Source organism: Cnephaeus nilssonii (assembly GCF_951640355.1).
Source record: "Cnephaeus nilssonii genome assembly, chromosome: 6".
Classification (NCBI taxonomy): Eukaryota; Metazoa; Chordata; class Mammalia; order Chiroptera; family Vespertilionidae; genus Cnephaeus; species Cnephaeus nilssonii.
The window spans coordinates 51,443,018-51,466,362 of record NC_137077.1 but is presented as its reverse complement, the minus strand read 5'-3'; the positions used below and the strand labels follow the sequence as shown (position 1 = coordinate 51,466,362).

The window sequence follows — 23,345 nt, the reverse complement described above, 5'->3', positions numbered from 1 at the left end:
TCAGATTTTTTTTTTCTTGAAGCTGAAAAATTATTTTGAAGCCCCATACTTACATTCTCCCATCCACCTCCTCTTCCAAATAAAGTATTTCAATGAAAACTTAGTTTTATTACAGGGCAGTAATGGGTACAGACAGTTTTTTTTTGGTGGGCAGACCTATTACTAGCAAGTTCTGAAGATACGGTGTCCAACTATTTACTCTTGGAATAATTCCTTAAATTTTGCTATTTGAAGTAAATTAAATGCAACTTTTTATGCTACTTGGCCTGAACAAAATTCTGAGATTAGTAGTGACCTTCCCTAATTCTGGGAATGGTCTGGTCAAGATGGAAATATTTTTATAGAGATTGCTGAAAAAAATCTTTAAAGATAAATATGGAGTTCAGCTAAGAAAACAATTCCTGCTAATTTATAATCCAGACTGTAGGCACCATTTAACATGGTTAAAGAAGTATTCTTAAAAATGATTATGGTAACAACGTGGGAATTTAAAAAAACTAGGTTCTCTGCTGAGTACCCCCTGGTTGTGCATATTTCTGAGCTTAACTCAATTTCCATTTGTGTTGCCTTCAGCTTTCCTTGGGCCAATGAATGGTTCCTCTGTGTTTTGAGGCTTCTTGTTGATGTGAGTCTGGGGCCAGACTTCTCTTTCCTCCTCCTCTTTCTTTGGCCTGAAGCCAACTCAAGAGGAGAGGTACCTCCTTAACTATTTGTATTAGTTGAGCGTTGAGAATTACTGAGCAATCCAAAGACTAATTTTGATTTTTAGGATTAAAAATTTTTTTCTCCTCCCTGCCTCCCTCCCATCCCCAAATGAAAAAGGAGGCGTAGTGTGTTTGAGATGTCAGTCTTGCTATTGTGAGCTGATGGATGCCCTGAAGAGACAAGCTCAATTTGTTTAAGGGAAATGTACCGAGTCACTGAAAATGTGGTGAAAGATGCCTGCGCAGGCCCTTTTTTGTGCTGCTAAGAGACTGACCAGTCAAGATGCTCAGAGCAGAAAGTTACATTTTGGTGGCTTTTCTTTTTTCAGTTTTATAAAGAACCTTATTTGCTATAGAGGGAAAGGTTCTAGCTATCATGATTCTTTTAACTGAAGGTTTTCCACATTTCTATTTTAGTTTCTGGCTTGTAAACAATTACAGAAGTAGCCAGGAGAGACATACCACACTACTTGTCTTTTGGAATCTGAAATTAGAGGAGTTAGACAGTTGTACCATCTACTTTTGGTCCTGTTAGTTGAAGAGAAAGTTGTGGTTGGGAAAATGGGGATTAGACCCATTTTTTATTGAATTCTTAGGATTCATATGTAGAATGCTTCAAGGCCCGAGAGAAGGGTAACTGGCAGTTGTGTTATAACCTTTGTATCTCATCAAGAAGAGACAGAAACTTGTCCCGGCCTAAGCTTTCTCTGCTCCCCTGTGCTCAGTTGTAATGGGAGTCTAGCATAACGCACAGCAGTTCTCTCTCTGTTTAGGAGGGCCTCCCTGAGGATAGGGCTGGCTTTTAAAGGATGAGAAAACTGGCTGGGTGGCTCAGTAGCTTGGAGCATTGTCCTATGCACCAAAAATAGTTCAGGCTCGATTCCCTGTCAGGGCACATTACCTAGGTTGTGGTTTGATCCCCGGGGAGGGTATAGGACACAATCGAATGTTGATGTTTTGGTTTTTTAAAATGTTTTTATTGATTTCAGAGAGAGGAGGGGAGAAGAAGAGTGAGATAGAAACATCAATGATGAGAGAATCATTGATCAGCTCTTCCTGCAGGCCCCCTACTAGGGATCGAGCCTGCAACCCCGGGCATGTGTCCTAATGGAGAATTGAACCGTGACCTCCTGGTTCATGGGTCGATGCTCAACAACTGAGCCACACTGGCCTGGCAAGTAGCTGATGTTTCTTTCTCTCTCTCACCCCCTTCCCCTCTCTCTAAAATCGATAAACATATCCTCAGGTGAGGATTTTAAAAAAGAAGAGACAAGTTTTAACTCCTCACATGGATTCTGACCATTATGTCCTTCCCATTTGCAGGAACCTAGTGGCCTTAGTCCTTCAGGTGGAACAGCGTGCGACATGGGAAAGAAAACCAAGCGAACAGCTGACAGTTCTTCTTCAGAGGATGAGGAGGAATACGTCGTGGAGAAGGTGCTAGATAGGCGTGTGGTTAAGGGGCAAGTGGAATATCTACTGAAGTGGAAAGGCTTTTCTGAGTAAGTGCCTCCTCTTAGGCCTTAGGACTCTGCAGAGATAGACACCTTTGGTTTATTTCCCCATGAATAGCCACCATTTTGTCTTTTTCTTTCCCCACCCCACCTGCACTCCTTTCCTAAGAGTCAGAAGACGCAGCAATAAACTAAATAAAGTCTTCCCCTTCTTTGGAGCTGGTATTCTAATGATAATGCTTTTGAGAGGCAGTATAGTGAATTGGTTAGGAACGTAGACTTGGGAGCCAGGATGCCTGGGTTCAGATTCTTATGCCACCACTTACGATGTTATGAGCTGGGTGACCTTGGTTAAATTCCTTAATTTTTTTTTTTCTTCTCAATAAAATAGGGATAAGAAATAATACTTGTAATAGAGATGTTGGGTAGATATACAGAGCCTGACACATAAGCTCAGTGTAAGTAGAAACTGTTGCTGATACTATTCTTTTGGATATAACTAAGCTAAAATACATACGTTAAAGAAATAGTCATCGTCATGGATCCTATAGCCCATAGCTTTCCAAAATGGTCCCTGGATCTCAGAACTGTCCTAGGATGAAGCACTTATCTTTCTTTTTTATTTTTTTAATGTTCCTTCCAGTTCTACTGTTACTTGATTTTTAAAAAATTGATTTTAGAGAGAGAAAGGGGGGGCACCGATTTGTTATTCTACTTATTTATGCATTCATTGGTTGACTTTTGTATGTGCCCTAACTGGGGATTACACCTATAACCTTGGCATATTGGGATGATGCTCTAACCAACTGAGTTAAAGCACTAATCACAATGATACTTAAATATGAGGTCACAGTCCCATGTGTTGGCCCCTCACCACACCCCCGCCCCCAAGTATTTATTTTTGAAAATTTCAGACGTACAGTGAGTTCAAAGAAATTGAGTGAACACTCAGATACATAACATCTAGTTTCTATAATTAACATTTTTTAATAAAGTTTTAAAAAAAATTTTATTTCAGAGAGGAAGGGAGAGGGAGAGAGAGATAGAAACATCAATGATGAGATAGAATCATTGATCGGCTGCCTCCTGCACGCCCCCTACTGGGGATCGAGCCGAAACCTGGGCATGTGCCCCTGACCAAAATAAAACCTGGGACTCTTCAGCCCACAGGCCGACGCTCTGAGCCAAACCAGTCAGGGCAACTACAATAAACATTTTAATGTAACCTATCCATCTATTCCTTTACCTATCATTCTAATTTTTTAAAATGCCCATATGCCCAGCTGGCGTGGCTCAGTGGTTGAGTGCCAACCTATGAACCAGAAGGTCATGGTTTGGGGCACATGCCCAGGTTGCAGGCTCAATCCCCAATGGGAGGCGTGCAGAGGCAGCCTGTTGATGGTTCTTCTCACATTGATGTTTCTATCTCTCCCTTTCCCTTCCTCTCTGAAATCAATAAAAATAAATTTTTAAAAAGAAAAATACCCAGTTAGAAACCTTCTTTTTAAGTCAGCTTTAAGGATGATACTAAAGTGATGGCCAGAATACCTGTTAGGCAGTAACTGGTTTTATGCTGAAGTACTAAAGTAGGTTATTATTTTCTTTGGAATAAATAGAACTAAATACATTGAAGCATAGAAGTAGTAGCTTGAAAGGTGAAATGTGTGAAGCTATGTAATCATTAGGCATTTTGCCTCAATTGCTGGTTAATTCTTTTCTCAGGATGCCTGATAACAAAGAATAGATTTCTCAGAACTCCAGTGAACTGATAGGAAATGGGTTAGGCTCCTTAGGGTGGTAATATCCAGTAGAAATATAATGCAAGCCACATGTGTAATTTTAAATATTTTGGTGGCCACATAAAAGAAAAGTGAAATTAATTTTAACAATATATTTTATTTAATACAATATAACAAAATGCTATTTCAATAATAATTTTAAAATTGAGATGTTTTACATTATTTTTTCATATGAAGTCTTCAAAAGCTGATGTATATTTTACATTTTATAGTACATAGTTCAGATTAGTCACGTTTCAAGTGGTCAGTAGTCACATGTGACTAGTAGCTACCATATTGAACATCACAGCTTTAAAGTGTAAGACTTAAATATACTAAAAGATTCAATGTTTTCACGTACCTTTGGACAAAGCTGTGAATCAGGAGCCTTTGGAACATAAGGTTATTACATGAATCAAAGTTTCTTATCCTGAGCACTGTTTTAAGTGGGATAGTTTGTGCATTATAGGATGCTTAGCATCTCTATCACATAGAGCGCTATAAAGGTAGGTAACACAACAATCAGAATATACCCTTCATATTTCTAAAGAAAGATAGAAAAGGAAAAGACAAGGCTTGGTTAGACAGATTAAGCATTTGTCCTTTGTCAGAAATGCCCAGGATTTTATTAAAGACTGGAATTTTGCCCCTTCAGCATTGTCTACAACTAAATGCCTACTGCTTGCGAGGCAGTGGTCAGAGTCTTCCTTGGTTGATGTAGAAACAGCATTATCAATATGGTAGGAAAAGGGATAATCCCATTATAGGACTGGCCTTTCATGCCGTGAACAGACTCTCCTACCCCTACATCAAGTGTTGGCATGCCTCTTGATTTTGCTACCTTAGTTTTCTTCTGGGATAGTACACGATATGGTCTATGGATATGGGGAAGGCTATTGTGTACAGAATCTTTTTTGGATGGAAAGGGGCTATGAATGAGTGCCTTTTCTAGTTTTAGCTTAAATGATTTAAAAGTAAATTTTGTCTCGTTTTTTTAATTAGAAATACTCATGACTTTGTCATTAATAGCAGCCACATATTTCTGTGTTATGTTAAAGTTGTTGCAAATGTCTTTTTTAAAATATATTTTTAAAATTTATTTCAGAGAGAAGGGAGGAGAGAGCGATAGAAAGATCAATGATGAGAAAGAATCATTGATTGGCTACCTCCTACACACCCCACACTGGGGATCAAGCCCACAATCTAGGCATGTGCCCTGACCGAGAATTTAAACATGACCTCTTGGTTCATAGGTCGACACTCAACTACTGAGCCACATCACTGCAAAAAGTTGTTTTAAGTCTAGAGAAATATCTCAGATTTTTTCATCATTCTGCTTCTTACCTGAGTCAAGTTATGTCATGTGTTCAAACCATTCCTACCTAAAATTACCTTATTTTAAGAACAATAGAATATCTAAAATGGATAGTACATAAAATAAAAATGTTCCCAAGTCAATGAAGGTATTGTAGGAACTGCTTCTCTGATATATTTACAGATATATCTTAATATAAACTAGTCCTTTCTATATAACCCAATAGGACTCCCTTGCTCCAAGTTTAATTAGACCCAATTATTTAGTTTGGGTTTGTTTATTTTGCTTATTAATATAATAATATATATATTTTTATTGATTTCAGAGAGGAAGGAAGAGGGAGGGAGAGATAGAAATATCCATGATGAGAGAAAATCATGCATCGGCTGCCTCCTGCAAGTCCCCCACTGGGGATCGAGCCCACAACCCAGGCATGTGCCCTTGACCGGAATCGAACCCGGGACCTTTCAGTTCGCAGGCTGACGCTCTGTCCACTGAGCCAAACCAGCTAGGGATATAATAATGTATTTTTGACTGACTAGTAACAGTAGACTTGAATCCAGACCATTGAATTAATGCACTCCAATTCCTACTTCTGAGTCTTCTTATGGTTTGTCTATATTCTAATGATTGAAACTGCCTTTTTTCTGAATAACGATTTCCAATCCTTCAATAATTTTGTTGACATTTCTTCAAGATATAAATAACATTTAAACGGGGGGGGGGGGGTCTGTGATTTATTAGATTGTCCTCTCACAATTTGCATAGATGATTATATGTGTGAAATCACATTATTTTGCTACTTATAGAGCTCATATTTGAGTTTTTAACACCTTTATTGAGGTATCATTTACAGTCTGTAAAAGTCATTCATTGAAAATGTATGATTCATGAATTTTTTATTTAGCAAATTTATAGAGTTGTGTAACCATCCCCACACTCCAATTTTAGAAAATTTTCATAACCTCTCCAAATTTCCTTGAGCCCATATCTAGTTAATCCCAAGACCCAGACGCCAGCATCAGGGAACCACTGATCTGCTTTCTTTCAAATGTCTCTCAAGTTGTCCTAGACATTTCATACAAATGGAATCAGACAATATATAGTCTTTTGCATCTGGTTTCTTTCACTTAGATGATGTTTTTGATGTTTTGTTCTTCCATGTTGTAGCGTGTATTAATTAGTATTGTGTTCCTTTTGCTGTTGGATAGAAGTCCATTGTATAGATATACCAGATTTTGTTTATCCATTCACCAGTTCATAGACATTTGAATTGTCTTTAACTTTTGGCAATTAAAATGCTGTTATAAATAATTGTGTATAATTTTTTTTTGTGGATATATAATTTTTTCATTTTTCTTAGATAGATTCCTAGGATTAAATTTGTTCCTTTAATGGTCTCTTTCCCTTTTGTCTACTTGTCCTTTTTAAACTAAAGCATTAGATTCTCCCCCCCCCACTCCCGCCCCCCTAATTCTTTTCTCTGTTCTTGCCCAGGGAGCACAATACTTGGGAACCTGAGAAAAATTTGGATTGCCCTGAGCTAATTTCTGAGTTTATGAAAAAGTATAAGAAGATGAAGGAGGGTGAAAATAACAAACCCAGGGAGAAGTCAGAAACTAACAAGAGGAAATCCAGTTTCTCGAACAGTACTGATGATATCAAATCCAAAAAAAAGAGAGAGGTAAGTTTTCTTTCCCCCTTTTCCCACAAACTATTCTTTTGCCACCCCCGTGCTCCCCCCACCCCCCAAAGGAGCCTTATTTTGTTTATTTCTGTTCTAAGGATGGCCTTGAAGGTAAAATTGTTGAACAAAAGAGCTTCCAGGGAGGTATGTTGATTAACTACAGTGCCCCCTCCTGGCTGAATGAGAAATGTAATACATGTACACTGAATTATATTAAGGTGGCAAAATTAAATCCCTATAAAACATTCAGCCACACTGTCTTCTCCAAAGAAAGCTAATCTCTCTTAGAGAGGAAGGGTTTTTGGTGAATTTTAAGGCTAGAAAAGGGCTTTAAAACATTTAATGCTCTACTTCCTTTTTTCTTTTGTTCCAAAGATAGCCCCTTATTTTCAATCCTTTATATTCTTTCATTTTTTTCATTGAGATGAAATTCATATATATACAATTAACCATTTTAAAGTGTATAGTTCATTGACATGTATATTTTCTTTTGATCTTATTTTTATGTACTTTACATAAATTAATTTCATATATTTTTTTAATCCTTGCTCACTCAAGGACATGTTCTTTTTTTTTTTTTTAGAGAGAGAGAGGAGAAGGGGGGAGGGAGGAGAGAGAGACATCAATATGAGAGAGAAACATCGATTGGCTGCACCTCGACTTGGGCCAGGGATCAAACCCGCAACGTAGGTATGTGCCCCAACCGGGAACTGAACCCACAACCTTTTGGTGCACAAGATGATGCTCCAGCCATTGAGCCACACTGTCCAGGGCTTCATCTCTTTTTGAAATATTTTTATTGTTCAGTTTGAAAAGTCTGTTTATAAAATTTTGGTTTTATTCAGCTGCTTTAGATCTCAAGTTACCAGCATGAGCAGTGTTATTGCCTCTTTTTTTCATCTATATCTTTTCCATCAGTGCACACACATATACATATATATATATACCCCCTTCAAGTTTCCACTCCTTTCCTTTATTTCAAGGTCGTGAAGCGTTTTGTGGTGAAGGATGTATCATACCCTTAAAGTTTAATAAAATAAAAGCATAAGTCTGCTTCTGAATCTTCTAGCATCACTGTCATAAACATCCCTATTTATCTTCATTCTACTTGTATTCTTGTCTTTCTAGAGCATTAGTTCTCAGCTCTGGCTGTACATTAGAACCATGGGGGTGTGGGGAGTGTGCTTTTAAAAACCTCCAGAGCCAAAAACGTACCCCAGACCAGTTAAATTCAATTTCTATGGGTTGGATCTGGTCTCCATAGGAGAGAAAATGGGAGACCAGCTTTTCCCAAAAGAATTGTTAGAAGAGTGAAAGATTGGAGGCTGCAAGTGAAAAAGGACTCTGGGTTTGTGTCTGTCTCCTTATTTGTTTCCCTCATTGATTTTATTTTTACCTTATTTTTAAAACTGCTCTATTCTAGTGAGGTGTGTATATCATTATGATAAACTATATCATTATAATAAATTGCTGATAAAGAATTTGAGAATGCCTTTCCTTCTCTAAGGAGCTAAGATTTGGTCCTTTCTTTTTTCTTTTCTTTTTTAAATTTATTGGGGTAACATTGATTAATATATACATTTCAGGTGTACACTTATAATACCTTTTTTTTATTAATCCTTTGTATTCTGGCTTTTGTCATTTGACTAATTCTCCAGCTAAGTAAAGAGACCAAAAAATAACACAGCGTAAGACTTCTGACTAGCCATTTGTGACATGTAGTGTTTATATCCTCAACCTAAGGTTTCTTTCTTTTTAAAAAGGAACAATCTGGCTTAGAGCTACTGGCCACAGCAGAGTTTTGTTCCTAGGCCAGGTTCTGATGCTGCCGACCTTGAAAACAATCCCCACTCATCCCTTATATTGTAGTGTTCATCTGGGGCCCCGACAGCATTCTCAACAGTGCTGGTGGCTGTCATCTAGGCAGCTAGGAAAATAGGTGATTGTAAGTTTTAAAGGTACAGGAGGGGGTTGCCTTTCTTTCTTTAGACTACTGCAGAAAAAATTTGTTAGTCGGCATTATGCCTGATTTAAGATTACTGCCTGTGTGGTGATTTTTGCATTTTCCTCGCCTCGTCACCTATTCAGCAGCTTGAACATTTTTCTTCCCCGCCCCCTCCCTATATGGCAAACTGTTTTCAGCTGCCAGCTATGATTTACGACTCAGTTCATGTGCCAGCATTCCAGCTGTGAGCATCTGTGTGCACATCTGGGAACCTCCTCCCCTTAAGAGCTCCCCAAAAAGGCTTTGTTTTTGAGTCAGTGTCTCCCTTGATCCATGCATGGAATTTCCTTCCCAGTGTGGGTTCTGGTATCTTTGGGGACCACCTGGACCCTGGATGTTTGTATGTCTCAGAAGAGAGCAAGGGAGGTGAATGTCAGATCAAAGAGATTTTATGAAAATCAGACATCAGATGTGAGTTCATTTGTGCAGTCTTTATCTTCCATAGTAAGGTTTTTTAAATCACCTGCTTTGTGCCCTGTCGGTGTGGTTTAGTTGTTTGGAACATCATTTTGCATACCAAAAAGTGTCAGGTTCGATTCCTAGTCAGGGCACATACCCAGGTTTTGGGTTTGATCCCAGTCGGGATGCATGCAGGAGGCAACCAATTGATGTTTCTCCCTCTACCCCTTCTTCTTTATGAAACAAACAACAAAATTAAAAATTACCTGCTTTGCATAAAATTTTGCCATTTTGTTCTCACCAGTGCCATCAGACCCTGTACTCCTTACCTAGATTGCATTCTGGCCAAATTTGAATACTCTCCTAGAGAATAATCAGTCTGTTCGTTTTTAATCACTGTCCAGTTCTGTTCTCTAATGCTAATGACTCATCCACCTCAGGAGCGGATAGGCACAGACCAGGGCCTCTTCTCCAAGAGCGTGGGTAATGCAGTGTGTGAACTCTGAAAGAAATTTGTTGTTTTATGGTACTTCCTTGACTCATTCGTACCTCTGTTCTTTCATAAATACGGATGACTTTGTGAAAAGAAATATTAAAAATATTCGTCAGTGTTAAAGTAAACAAAGTCTGAAAAAGTAAAGATTGAGAGATGAAGTATACTTGAAGTTTATAATAGAAAAAAGGGTTTAGTTTGGGTAAACATGGACTTGTTTATCATCTCAGAAGCAATTGTATCATTAAGGAGATTGCATTAGAGGAGTTCCCAGATGATGACTCCAGGATGTTTTAAGGGATATTAAAGAGTTTTAGGGGTCACTCCTAATCTTGAAGGAATACTGGAGGGACAACAGCATCTTCTTGCAAAAATATCTTTTGGCATCACTGTCACTAGGTGACCCAGTATTGTATTTCTTAAATTTTAAGAATTTTATTACAAAAATGGTATCTGGTTATATTAAATTAGGTGGTGCTTTGCTAAGCTGAGAAATAGGTTTTAACTTTTTCCCAGCTGTAACTTTTCTTCATCTTCTATTTATAGCAAAGCAATGATATTGCTCGGGGCTTTGAGAGAGGCCTGGAACCCGAAAAGATCATTGGGGCGACAGATTCCTGTGGCGATTTAATGTTCCTAATGAAATGGTGAGAGCGATTGGATATTACTCTACAATTGTGGGGTTTCTTTTGCCCATAACTTGAGTTTGTATGGAAGATAGAGAGGGAAGACTGAGTATTTCCCAACCAAGAATTTTGATTGTCAAGGACCTTTAATTGACACCAACTATCTGTATTAAATGAGAATTATGGTTTGGAATGAATTAAAGAATTCAAGACATTCTCAAGTTTTGGTATTAAGCCAAATTATATTAGCCCACATACCAGAAAATGGTAGATTTGAGGTAGGAAACATATAAACATGACCTAACCACTGTTTTTTTACACAGTTCTGAATCATTTACCGTTAGACCATGAGCCTGTGGCCATGGGATAGGAGCGAATGGGGTTTCTGCCATCACTGAGGACCAAGACCACTGAATAATGTCTAAAAGAGAAAAATAATCTGAACAAAAAGCATTAAGGATAATACTGGCCAAAGCCCAAGTTATTTCATCCGGTGGAGGGAATGGCTCTTAGAGAAAAGTGTAGTTACTTCCCCTCATTTTGGTTTCTAAAAGACAGGGTGTTTTATGGTCTGGCCCCCACTGCCTCCTGTATCCAAGTGCGCTGAGTTTATGATTTAGGCTTGCTCTCTAAACAGAGGGTTCATTCTCTGGTGCCACTTAGGAAGCTAATTACCTTAAAAATTGTATAATCAAAAGGTGTAACATTTTATTTGGTCCTGGGGTGGGGCCAGCCTGCCTGCCAGGGATGATCCCCTACGAAGTTCCTGGGTTCTTCTTTTCTCTAAGCAGCAATTTGGCCTTTTTGTTGTGGTTGTTCTTAATCCTCACCCGAGGATATTTTCTTCATTGATTTTTAGAAGGGAGGGAGAGAGACAGAGAGAGAAAAACATCCATGTGAGAGAGACCTATTGATTGGTTGCCTCCTGCTCTTGCCCCAAACAGTGCTGGGGATCAAGCCTGCCCTTGACCAGAATTGAACCCGTGACCTTTCAGTCTGAGGGCCAACGCTCTAACCACTGAGAAAAACCAGCTATTTGATCAAAATTTTGCTGGTTAATTACCCAAAAGCTTATTTTTTGAAGAGTCACTATACTCTTTCAGAAGTAAGGAGCTGTGTTGTCTGCTTTTCCACTGCATCATGTGTGCTACTTATGATTTATAGTCACATATTAACTAGCTCTTTGCACCACAGTCCAAATTTGAGTATTTTCTCTAAGCCCTGTGTTTCCCCCTCCTCTTCTCACTCATAATACTTACCTCTGTGATATAAACATTTCTGTTTTCTAGACAAGGACATAGTTCTCTTTACTCACATCTCAGTGGAATTTTGATTTAAAGATTTTTTTTCTTCATTTGGAATCCTGGTTAAGGAACTTGCTATATTTTTTGTTATATATTGTAGTAGAGCCTGTGTAACTTGGATAATTGAACTTTGCAGTTAATTCCTACATTTCATTTTAGTACTAGATTTTACATTTTTCCTACTCTCCCTTTTATAGATACTGTTGCTGACTTAAATTTCTGTTCTCTTATTGTTCCAATCCGCAGTTATGGCTGAAAGGATAAAGAATGTTTAAAAGGACACCAGCTGAAGAGGGTTTAGGACGCTTTCACTTAGGCGATCCAGAAACTGGATTGATCACTTTAAGCATAATCAGTAGGAGTGAATGTAGGTTTGATTGTGTGTTCGCGCACATGCTCACACATACAAATAAAAATTATGGGAACAGAATTTATATAATTTTAGCATTTTGATTAAACCTGCTATTTCCCAACTAAATTCTAGCTGTGAAGATTTCTGTTTTTGTCTGATGTAGTAGTTAAATGATACTCACTAATGCAATAGTTAGTAATACAGTCATCCTCCCTTATCTGTGGTGGATACATTCCAACCTATCCCCCCTTCTGGCCACTGGATGCCTGAAAACTGCTGATAGTGTGGAACCCTATATGTACTATGTATTTTTTCTGTACATGCATACCTATGATAGAGTTAAATTTATAAATTAGGCACAGTAAGAGGTTAACAACAATAACTAATGAAAAAATAGAACAGTATACTGTAATAAAATTTATGTGCTCTCTCTCTCTCTCTCTCAAGCTATTTTTATTGATTTCAGAGAGGAAGGGAGAAGGAGAGAGAGAGTTAGAAACAATGATGATGAGAGAGAATCATTGATTGGCTGCCTCCTGCACACATCTCCACTCCTCCCCCCCAACTGGGAACTGAGCCCGGAACCTGGGCATATGCCCTGACCGTGAATCGAACCATGACCTCCTGGTTCATAGGTTGATGCTCAATCACTTAACCACACTGGCTGGGCTCAAGATATCTTTATGTATAGCGTGGATACACTGGACAAAGGGATGATTTTAAATCCCAGGCAGGCCGGCACAAAATTTCATCATGCTACTCAGAATGGCTCACAATTTAAAACTTGGAAATTATTTATTTCTGAAATTTTCCATTTAATATTTGTGGACCACTGTTGACCTTGGGTAACCAACTGCAGAAAGTGAAACCACAAATAAGAGGGGGACTACCATCATTTAATTAATTTATTTAAATTTCTCCTTGAAAATATTAAATTAGACCCCAATAAATTTAATAAACATTTTAAAAAGAAAATGTTGTACTGGTAGGGTTCTTCTCACTTTGAAATCAGGATGAAGAGGAAATCAAGTTAATTAAATCCAGGAAATGACAGGAACCTATATTTGGACAGACTCTCAATCTTCCTTCCTCTTCTCTTAAGTCTCCTTCCTGTTCTTTCTCCCCAGGAAAGACACAGATGAAGCAGACCTGGTTCTTGCAAAAGAAGCTAACGTAAAATGTCCACAGATTGTGATAGCATTTTATGAAGAGAGACTGACGTGGCATGCATATCCCGAGGATGCGGAAAACAAAGAGAAAGAAACAGCAAAGAGCTAAAGAAGGGGGTGGTCTCTGTCATTTCTCTTTGTACATAATACATTCACTTCCCTGCCTCCTCTCCCTCCTACCTACCCCCTTCTATCCTAAACACATTCATGCAAAAACGTGCTTATCACTGTGCTCCACGGGAGAAATGTTGGTATTGGTTTTCTTGTAACATAACGGATGGTCTGATTCATGATTAGTGTCTCTCTGTGAAGACCAGGCATTTGCATACTGTGTGTAAAATTCCCACAATTTTTTCCTTTGCCCTGATCTCTTTCTTCTGCTCCCCTGTGACCTCAAGATGAATTTTAACTTTTTAATCACCTGAGAGTCTTGATCTTTTCAGGGTTGGTCACTTTTAGATTGGGGGATTTTGTTACAATGATGGTGAAATTTGGTTCTTAAAACATGTTGATGACCAGCTAGCCTTTGCTTGAGATCTTGGGATGGAAAAGATGTTGCCCGTCTTTTTTAAAAAGCCAATAGCAACTGCCTACCTGTTGGGGCTTTCCCAACCTCATTCAGCTCTACCCAGGAGAATACAGGGTTCCTGGTGTGGTCTTCTGGGCCACCCTCTGTTGTTCATCCGCACCCATCCTCCCAGACTAGCTCCATCCTTGGAGGACTTGAAATTTTACATTCAGATTTGTCAAGGCACTCCTTTTGGCCCCCGGACGTGTGGCTTTGTTTCTTAGCAATCCCGGATTCTGCTTCTGCAAGGTGGCGTAGTCTGTCATAAAGTGACAAGATTAATAACTGGAGCTTTTTAGCTGTTAGGACATGAAGATGATGGGGTAGGATACAGTTGTCTTTATTATTACATATGGCATATATGTATTGTTTCCTTCCATCCCTCACATTTGGACTATATATTTATGTAGGTGTGAGTGACTGCCTGGTGCTTGCTTGTGCCAAGGTGCTAGGCACCCTCCAACCCTGCCAACTTCTGTGGCCTCCCAAAGCATTCCTGTTAACCAAAGAGGCTTCAAACCTGGTCCTCACTTCTCAGTGGACACAAGTTTCCCCTCTATGCCATTATTTTCAGTGAGGAATTCTTGGAGGGGAGCCATTGGCAACACTATCAGTTTTAAATATTCATAGTGTTTATAGTCATAAATGTCCTGCTTTGTTGACTCCTGGATTTGCCAAGAGTCCCCAGTGCTCTTCCTTTTTCCACCCTAAAACTCTTTGTATCTTCTTTTTAAAAATGTGTTTCCATGGAAGACTATCACCTCAGAGGATGACAGGCCCTGGCATTAGCATGTTGACACAACCGTTTTCCTTTTAGCTTCCTCCTGTTTTGCCATTATATTGAGAGTTTATTTTTCTGATAACCTGTCTGTCTGCTAAGAAATGCCCTACTTCTCTTTATTCTTTTTTTCTTTTGGGGGGAGGGGGTGGATAAAAGTAAGGAAATAGCAGGGTTTTGAGCATCCTTGTCCTAGCCCAAAGCTGAGGGAATAAGAATAAATGCTTGAAATAGCCTTAACTCGAGTTTACCAGTCATCAAGGTTGTTTTGTTGTTGCTCTGATTTTTAAAACATAGCTGGCAGGAGTATTCAACCATTTCTAGATTATTTTGAATAATGAGGGGAATTAATAGATTGTTCTAGTCCACAAATGAACTGAGCTGAATAATATGCAAATCATATTCCCATTCATAGCATTTGTTAACATTGCTTCCCTGCTTAGCTGCTGATTGAATTCTGTGTGCTTCTATAAATTATGTCAAAAATTATACTGCACAGTTGAAAAGACAGCTGTTGATGCAGTGACATGACAGACTGGAACAATGAAGATTTTGGTTTAAGTCATCCAGGAAAACCCTTCTGAATGGTAATGTGATTAGGTAAGAACTCAACCCATATCTCAAGTAGGTAGGAGTTTTATCTCCATCTTCCTTTACTCTTAAGGAATTAAAGGCCTAGATCAAGTGCTAGGTAATTGACAGTTACTACTAATCTGAAGGGCATTCACAAGAAAGGGTGGTCAGGAAATTGATTTGTCATACAGATAATTAAGGCTATCAATTAAGGTAGATAAGCATAGGAGTAGAGTGGGCCAGAGCCCCTGAGGAAGTGATCTGGGTCTCAGTTTGCAGGTGGAGAAAATGACCACTTTAACCATGTAGCCATTCATCAAAATCTGATTTTCTTTTTCTTTTTTTCTTTTTTAAATATGCATTTTATTGTGGGTTGTTTTTTTTTTACAGAGAGGGAGGGAGAAGGATAGAGAGTTAGAAACATCGATGAGAGAGAAACATCGATCAGCCGCCTCCTGCACACCCCCTACTGGGGATGTGCCCACAACCAAGGTACATGCCTTGACCGGAATCGAACCTGGGACCCTTCAGTCTGCAGGCCGACGCTCTATCCACTTGCCAAACTGGTTAGGGCAAAATCTGATTTTCTTATAACAACCCCAGTATTATACATTCATTACCTTTTCGCTCATCTTTTTCTGTCCACAGTTTATTGAATCAAGGTCTTGTGCTGAGTACCACCAAAACAACTTTTGTTCTCTCCCTCTCCTGCCTGTCCACAGCTACTTCTATAGAATGTAGGGAGCCAGAAGCCAGTACTGCTTTCAGCCCTCAGCAGAAAGGAAACCAGATGCCTCCCTAGGCCTTAAGCTTTTCTTTTCTTTTTTAAATGGTAGACACTTCTTTTAATATATATATATATATTTATTTATTTCAGAGAGGAAGGGAGAGGGAAAGAGGGATAGAAACATCAATGATGAGAGAGAATCATTGGCTGCCTCCTGCATGCCCCCTACTGGGGATCAAGCCTGCAACCCAGGCATGTGCCCTTGGCTGGAATTGAACCTGGGACCCTTGAGTCCATAGGCCATGCTCTATCCACTGAGCCAAACCGGCTAGGGCCCTCAAGCTTTTCTTAATGTTGAGAAGCTATCCTGGCACTTGGAGAATTGCAACCTCAAACAGAAACTTGTTTTCGTGGGGTTTTCTCTTAGAAGAGTTAATAGCCATGGGCTAAGCACTCTTAACATCTAGGTCTTGGATGCTCAGTATGTTTTTGCCGTGTTGAGTTCTTTCAAAACATCTTTCTAATAACTTCTTTAGTAATCAGCATTCAAGGATCTCCCTTTCACAGAATGTAGTAAAGCTTTGCCCAGCAGAGTCTACCAAGGTCAGTGTAGCCACTTTTCTGAGCTCTGGGCAGGACTGATACCCTCACATTAAGAACAACTGTTAGAAACAGCAGCCCTGATGGAAGCACCCATTTTTAACCTGGAGAGAGCCAGGCAGTTTTTATCTGCTCAAGGGAGCATTTGGACCTGTGGTGCTCTCCAACACTCAAAAGTCTGGGTGGTCCTTGGCTGGCCCCCCAGCCATATCTGTGTGTTACTTTTTGTTTTTTCATGAAAGGTTGGTCTGTTCCCATGGCCTGGGCAGTTATTCTTAACCTTTTCTTCCTGTTCTGTAGCCACCCTGCCATCCATTTACTGTTACTTTAGATCACTTCATAGGGCCTTGGAGGAGGTGCTTGGGATTTTCTTCCTGTGATTTTGTTGGATCTGTGTTTAGGCCAGCTCACCTAACATGCAGAGGGATCTGTTTTGGGTTGGAGAGTGATTGTCTTTGCCTTTAGGGTTTGAAATCACAGGCCTAAAATACTATTTTGCAATGACATGAGACCCCCAGGATGTAGAAATTGTTTCTCACAAATCAGGTCAAAGGAAAAGCTTATTTTGCCCCCGTGACTCCATTCTTTTGGTTTAGATTTTTAGATTAAAAATTATAGTGTTGAGGTCTGTACCTGTGTAATCAGACCACCAAGCAAGCATACCTGTAGCAAAGCAGAAAAAGGAAAGGTCTGGACCCAGTGTATTCCAATTTCATGTTGGCTTTACCACTAATTGTAAAAGTTATGTTTTCAAAAACAGACTTTATCAGCCATGAATCCAAGAGCATATGCCAGGAATTGGGTACCTCTACTCAATTAATAGTGGCAGATTTGTATTCAGCCACCCATATCCAGCTACACTAGTGTATATCAATATTCATTCAACATTTTTTGGCCCAGGGGATACAAAGTTCAAAAAGATGCACTTCCTGACTTCAAAGAACTGTCATGCTGGTATGGGGTAAACTGACTATTAATAGTTCAGTGTAATAAATGCTTTTAAGTGGATACACATTTCTGATTTGGGGGCAGAGACAACTGTTTATCACTTTGTGGCCCTAAAGTAGGAGGCTAACAGTTGGTTGACATGTGGAAAAGACCTGTAACCTTGGATGAACTGAGTTAACTGGTCATAGATAGACCACAACAAGGGCTTGTTTTATTCCAGAAAATAAAAAGAACTGAAGGTTAGTTAGAAATGCTGCTATTACTGAGAGAGAACCACAGGTGAGTGGGGATTGAGAACCCCAGATTTTGATCCCTAATTTAGGCTCTTTGCCAAAGTAATTAATGGTATAGTTAATCCTTATTGTGAAGACTATTAACTGTGTTGCAGATCCAGTTATGTGTTGCTATGTTACTGTGGGTTCTGTAACATTTATTCCTCATGGACATTTTATCAGTTTCTCACACCTTTTTCATTTTCTCCTTTCTTTTGGAGGAATTAACATGAGGCTGGCTTTAAGCCTAAAACAGGGACATATTTGACAATGACAGGAGATTTGCTAAAAAGAAAGCTTGGGGCACATCTGTTAACACCTGGGCATCTACTCTGGGTGGTGTAGTTTTACTCAACACTGCAAGATAGTGATTTCTAAGCAGAGACTTGTCTAAATTATGTGGAAACCCATGAACATACATATTCTGGAATTTTCTATTTAACCAGTTTGGGTGAGGCCTAGCCTTACTGAGTAACAGTCTGACCTTGAGAAATTGTTTAGTTCTGACCACAAGAAAAAGATGCTTTTTTCTGCCTGGACAATTGAGAATTGGCTACTATTTAGAAGTCAGAATTCCCAAGAATTAGAATACCTCCTGGAAAATTAAAGTGTGAAGGTTTTTGGGATAGCTTCATAAAAACAATTCTAGTTTCTTTTTGCTTGTGCTGGATTCTTAAATTTTAAACTACCTCATCTTGTCTTTTTAGAGTTACTTCAAACTTGTCATTGCCTCTAACATACTTGACTTTGGCTGTTTTTAAGATGGATTTTTTCCTATTCATTGGCATCATGTTCTCTCGCCTTTTTATCCCAATCCTCATTTCACTTAACATATTGCTTCTCAGAGAAATGTTTTAAAATCTTGGTTTATGGGAAGAAAGCGATTCTCCAAATGCTATTTGACTCAGATCAGTAGGAGAAGGAGTTAAAATAAGGAGGGGGCCGAGGGGAGGCGGGACAGAACTGCACTGGAGGCAGCCTACAAGGGAAGAGTCATTAATTAAGACAATTTCAAAGTCAACTGATAGTGATCATTAATGTCACAATAGATCAAAACCTAATTATCACAGCCTAGGTAAGAGCCATCAGTATTAATCAGAAAGTCTAATAGGAAACTATTATCAAGAAATTAGGTCAAATTGAATGCAATGAACTTTTTATCTTGCCATTCTGTGTTTTTGTGTGTGTATGATGTCCCCTGGCATTGGCAGGTGTGACCCTCACAGTTGATCCGGGCCCCCTTGGCCAGTTTGTTACACTCTGAGGAGTTCCAAACACAGACTGAATCTGAACTGTCATTGCCACTGTAATCGGTCTTGAACTTTATCATTTGGACTTGTTTGGTGTGATCAGCAATCAATGAAAAAAGGTTTATAATTAGGCCTTGGAATGGTTAATCCTTCCCAGAAGTAGAGTATCTCTGTTGAACATATACCGTGTGTGTTGATAAATCATTCTTTGAGCTTCTGATGTATGTAGAGTCTTGCCGCTCTGGCTACTGCAAGGAGGTATGGGTTTAGTATTTGATTCTAAGCCAAGGCAGGCTGTGGATTTAGTCTAACGCCCCGCTCCTCACTAGTTTTAGGAAGAGGGTCATAATGATTTCTACCAGAATCCACTGTAAATCCAACAGAGCGGGGGAAAGTGTTTTTTGCTTTTTTGTTAAAGTGTTACTGGCAGGAGGAAAGAATATTATAAGAGTCTTATGACTAGTTATAGAGAATACTTTATCCCCCCTCCCTGAAATGAAAAGTAGGGGGTCACCATTTTTATCCTTAATCTTGAGCTGTTCATGAAGATGCCGCAACTCCAGAAGTTGAGCCGAGTCTAGAAAGGTTGGTAAGATTCTGTCTTCTAGGATTGTCTTCTAGAAGCTGCAAGAGGGAGGTTGGTGGTGCTGGGATTCCTATGCTCCTAGTTTAGCCTGTAGAGGATGTGGCTGCTGTCACCATTATTGTTACCCTTTCCCCACCAACCTTGCAGCTCAGAGCTCTACCAAGACCACTGCTGGGGGAATGGTTCTAATCTTCCTGGTTGAGTGTGGTCTTGCTTCATTCTGGATTTTAGGAATTTGGGTTACTCAGTGCAGAACTTTGGGAAATCAGTGTGACTTAGTCCTTCACCTTACTATTTTAAATGTAACTTTATTTTCAAAACATCTATTAACATACGGCTTTCAGAAGCAGTTTGTTTCTCCAAGGTTCCTCACATATGCTAGATACATAGTAGCCCTCAGTTAATACATGTGGGTTGCTTGAGTTGACCTAGTTTGCAGAGCAATGTGTACTTAACCGGCTTCCTTTTGCTCCCAAGTGCACTCTAAGAAATCAGATGCTCAGGGGAGTGGAATAAGAATTGAGTGGATGCTGACTATGTGTGCCAACCTCCTCGACTGATTCATAATGGCTGACCTTGGGCAAGTCACTCCTTTCAATGCCTCAGTTCCCCATCTGTCAAATGGGGGTAATAATACTGACCTACCTCACAGGGGTGTTGTGAGGCATTGTAAATCAAAGTTGATAGAATACTTTAGGGTCCTCAATGGAGGATGCTTTGAGCCTAAGTCCAGGCCTGACCTAGGCTTTAGTCCTCACCGAGTTGTCCCAAGGTTGGAGCTCAGAAAGTTTTCTGTCCCCCACCCCTCATCAAAGCTGCTAGTTCAGATGTTGACGGTGTTTTTGTGAATGTTGGAGTCTTAATAGTCCAGACTTAGGATGTTTGGGGGGAAGGCACTTAGTATTTTCTGTATCTCGCATCCACAGAGAAGCTGTTTCAGACCCAAGAGCATTGGATTCGGGGATCACCAGGCAGGGGAGCTATTGCTTGTTTCTCTCTGCAGGTTGGGAATTAAGGTCCCATGCCCCAGGGACTTGGAACAGACTCGAGCTGTCTCAGAAGCAAAGTAAAGACATTGGGTTTGATTTATATTGTTGCTTATCACTCCCCGAACTGACCCCCAGACACCTGTGCAGCCCTTCCTGGTACCTGTACCCAAGCCTCCACCTCCCCACAGAAACCACCTGGTTTGAAAAACATAACCACTTCCTCCAGCCCTCACCAAAAAAGAGCCACATTGGGAAATTTTTTCTAGAGGTATGTTTAATACTCGGAATTGGGCATTGATATGCTTTAAAGCTTCATCCAGTCCACTGCGTTCAGCATCACAGTATCCACAGTGAACCCGACTGACTTTTTCCTGTAGTTTGGGAGAATTTTGGATACTTTGTATTTGCCCAGGTGTGGGCTCAAGAGCCTTACTCTCCATCTCAGTTTAGGGGCTCACCCAGCTCCTCTTCCCAATAGGGCTCTTTCTCCTTTCCCCCTCCTTGGCCCTCGATGTGTAACCCATGAAAAAGCACAAGGTCCTGGCCTCCTGCTGCAGTCACCTTCCGGTTCTCCGTGTTTTGTGGACTCTGCTCCTCTGTTCGCCCAGCACTGGTGGCAGATGTTCGGTGGCGTTCTGGAGGACGGAGAGCATGTCTGACATCCTGCCGAGTAGCCAGGAGTTGACTCACCCATGGCCCACAGTCTTCCCACAGATGGGATCTAAGAGACTCAAGAAGCTGGGTTTCTCAGCACTATACCATCCTGAGTAGCAAAACAAATCATACTTTGTAGCCAGATTTCTGAATGGAAAATGGGAAATTGAATTCTCTATGGACTTTTTGGTTTGTGGGGGAGTATTGGTTGTGTTTCTTGGTTTTATTTCAGCCAAACATGTCTGCTTTTGATTTTTAATTTTTTTTAGAATAAGTGAGATATATATATATATATATATATATGTTCACCTTTTAAATGTAAATGTTCCAAAGTAGGCAATTTATGTGTTTCCACAACTGACATCCAATGCAGACCTCATTCTCTCCCCCTCTTCTACCCTCCTGTTTTCCCTCTTTTCATACTCTTGTATTGATTCTAATAAAATGGTTGCTTTTCAAATATGGATCCCGAGTGGTGGTTTGAAGATCTGGGTCTTACACACTTTCCGTAATTTGGGTCCTGCAATGGCAGCCAGTAGTCACACTTGTATTTCTAAAAGAGCAATGAGTTTTGGAGAACAAGGGCTTTTTTCTAAGGATTGTTGGTCTCTGACTTTCTGCAAATAGCCACAGGGTGGCGCAAGTTGAGGGAATAAAAATGTATCCTGTACCTTACTCTATTCCCGGAACCAATTCAGGTTGTATGCCTTCCTGGTGTCCTTGCTTGTCTCTGCTCCCAATGGCTCAAAGAATAAACATTACCCTTCAGGAATCCAGGGACTCCTAAAAGAGTCAGCTCCTGGTTAGAATTTGTGGGAAACCATATTGACAATCTAAATCAGGTTTGAAAATCCCAAAACGTGTATTTGTAAGTATAACTTTTATTATCTTTCTGATTTACTTCATAAATAACAAACTGTCTTCTCTGAGGACCAAGTGATTGTAGATCAGGAGTATGGTGGGGGGTGGGAGCAAGTGGAAGTTGGATTAGAGGGGGAAAGAATATGTAAATAATCAAGAATTTACTGGGTAATATAAGCCTGGTGCAGTTGTGACTAATGGAGATGGGCAGAAACTTGCAGAAGACAAAAGTGAGGAAGACAGGGGTCTCAGAACCCAGACGTCCTCCCACTGAGATGTGACTCCGAAGGGCTGAGCCCTCTTGTTTCCACCATCTCTTATCTAATTCGCCCTTCTTGCTGCTGAGTTATAGGGTCTCCTCGGTCTAATCTCGTAAAGTCTTATGAAGACATCTGTAGACTGGCTGGTTTAATGGTCCATGAACCCATAAACATGGGATAGGAGAGCCATTTGGTCCACTTGAGAGCCAGACCTTCTGGACATTATTTATTCCCTAACTCTGAAGCCTGGGACTGCTTGCCCCCTTCCCTTTCAATCTCTTTCCTGTTCTCTCACGCCACTTTGTCTCCGTCTAGGGCCCATCCAAGACGCCAGGGTTTTGACACCCGCACTGCCGCTCCTAAACAACACTGTCTTGGTTTTTGTTTCCCTCCAGTATGTCAGGGGTCTGCCTGCATGGCACTCATTCAGATGAGCTCTTCATCACTCATAACTCTTCTCCCAGGAATCTTCCCACTCGGAGCTCCGGAGAAGCCCAGAGCTGGGCAGTTCTGCCTCCCCTTTTGTCTCCACCAAAGGGCTGCAGAGCCAGTGAAATCGACGCAGCACTGACAGCTGGGGAAAATGGTCGCTCACTGTGCGGGAGCCTGTGCTTAGCTGGATCACTGAGCACACAGCTTGGAATCGCCCTGTTAGAGCAAGCAGCCCCCAGGCAGCCTCTGCCTTTGTGAGGAAGCGTGAGCTGGGGGGAGAGCCTAGTGTTGGCTGCTGCACGGGAGCGTGTGCAGAGGGCGCATTTCAGCCTGTGGACATGCCAAGCTGCTATTCACACCTTGAGTGTGACCTGGGGCAGAGGAGGGGGGCAGACAAGGCAAAAGCTGGAGCCAACTGGTGTGTGAGCATGCCACGCAGACACGGGCCCTGTTACTCGAGCAGAGGGGAAGGGAAGAAGTCTGCAACCAGAGTGAGAAACCGTGAACTCACCTGCTTAAAGTCATGAACAGCCGGCACAGGAAGGGAAGGGTCTGCCCTCA

The 23,345-nt window shown here is 40.4% G+C and overlaps 1 protein-coding gene across 3 annotated transcripts in view; it reads left to right on the top strand.

Annotated features, from left to right (window-relative positions):
- The window catches only part of CBX5 (chromobox 5), a 37,579-nt gene extending 15,888 nt beyond the window's left edge, over positions 1–21,691 (top strand). For all 3 annotated transcript variants that reach the window (XM_079773729.1, XM_079773730.1, XM_079773731.1), the window contains exons 2-5: positions 2,028–2,206; positions 6,749–6,935; positions 10,382–10,482; positions 13,245–21,691. In XM_079773729.1, coding sequence (XP_079629855.1) covers positions 2,070–2,206; positions 6,749–6,935; positions 10,382–10,482; positions 13,245–13,395 — 576 coding nt within the window. In that variant the 5' untranslated portion in view covers positions 2,028–2,069 and the 3' untranslated portion in view covers positions 13,396–21,691. The remainder of the gene's footprint in view (positions 1–2,027; positions 2,207–6,748; positions 6,936–10,381; positions 10,483–13,244) is intronic.
- Positions 21,692–23,345: the final 1,654 nt, after the last annotated feature.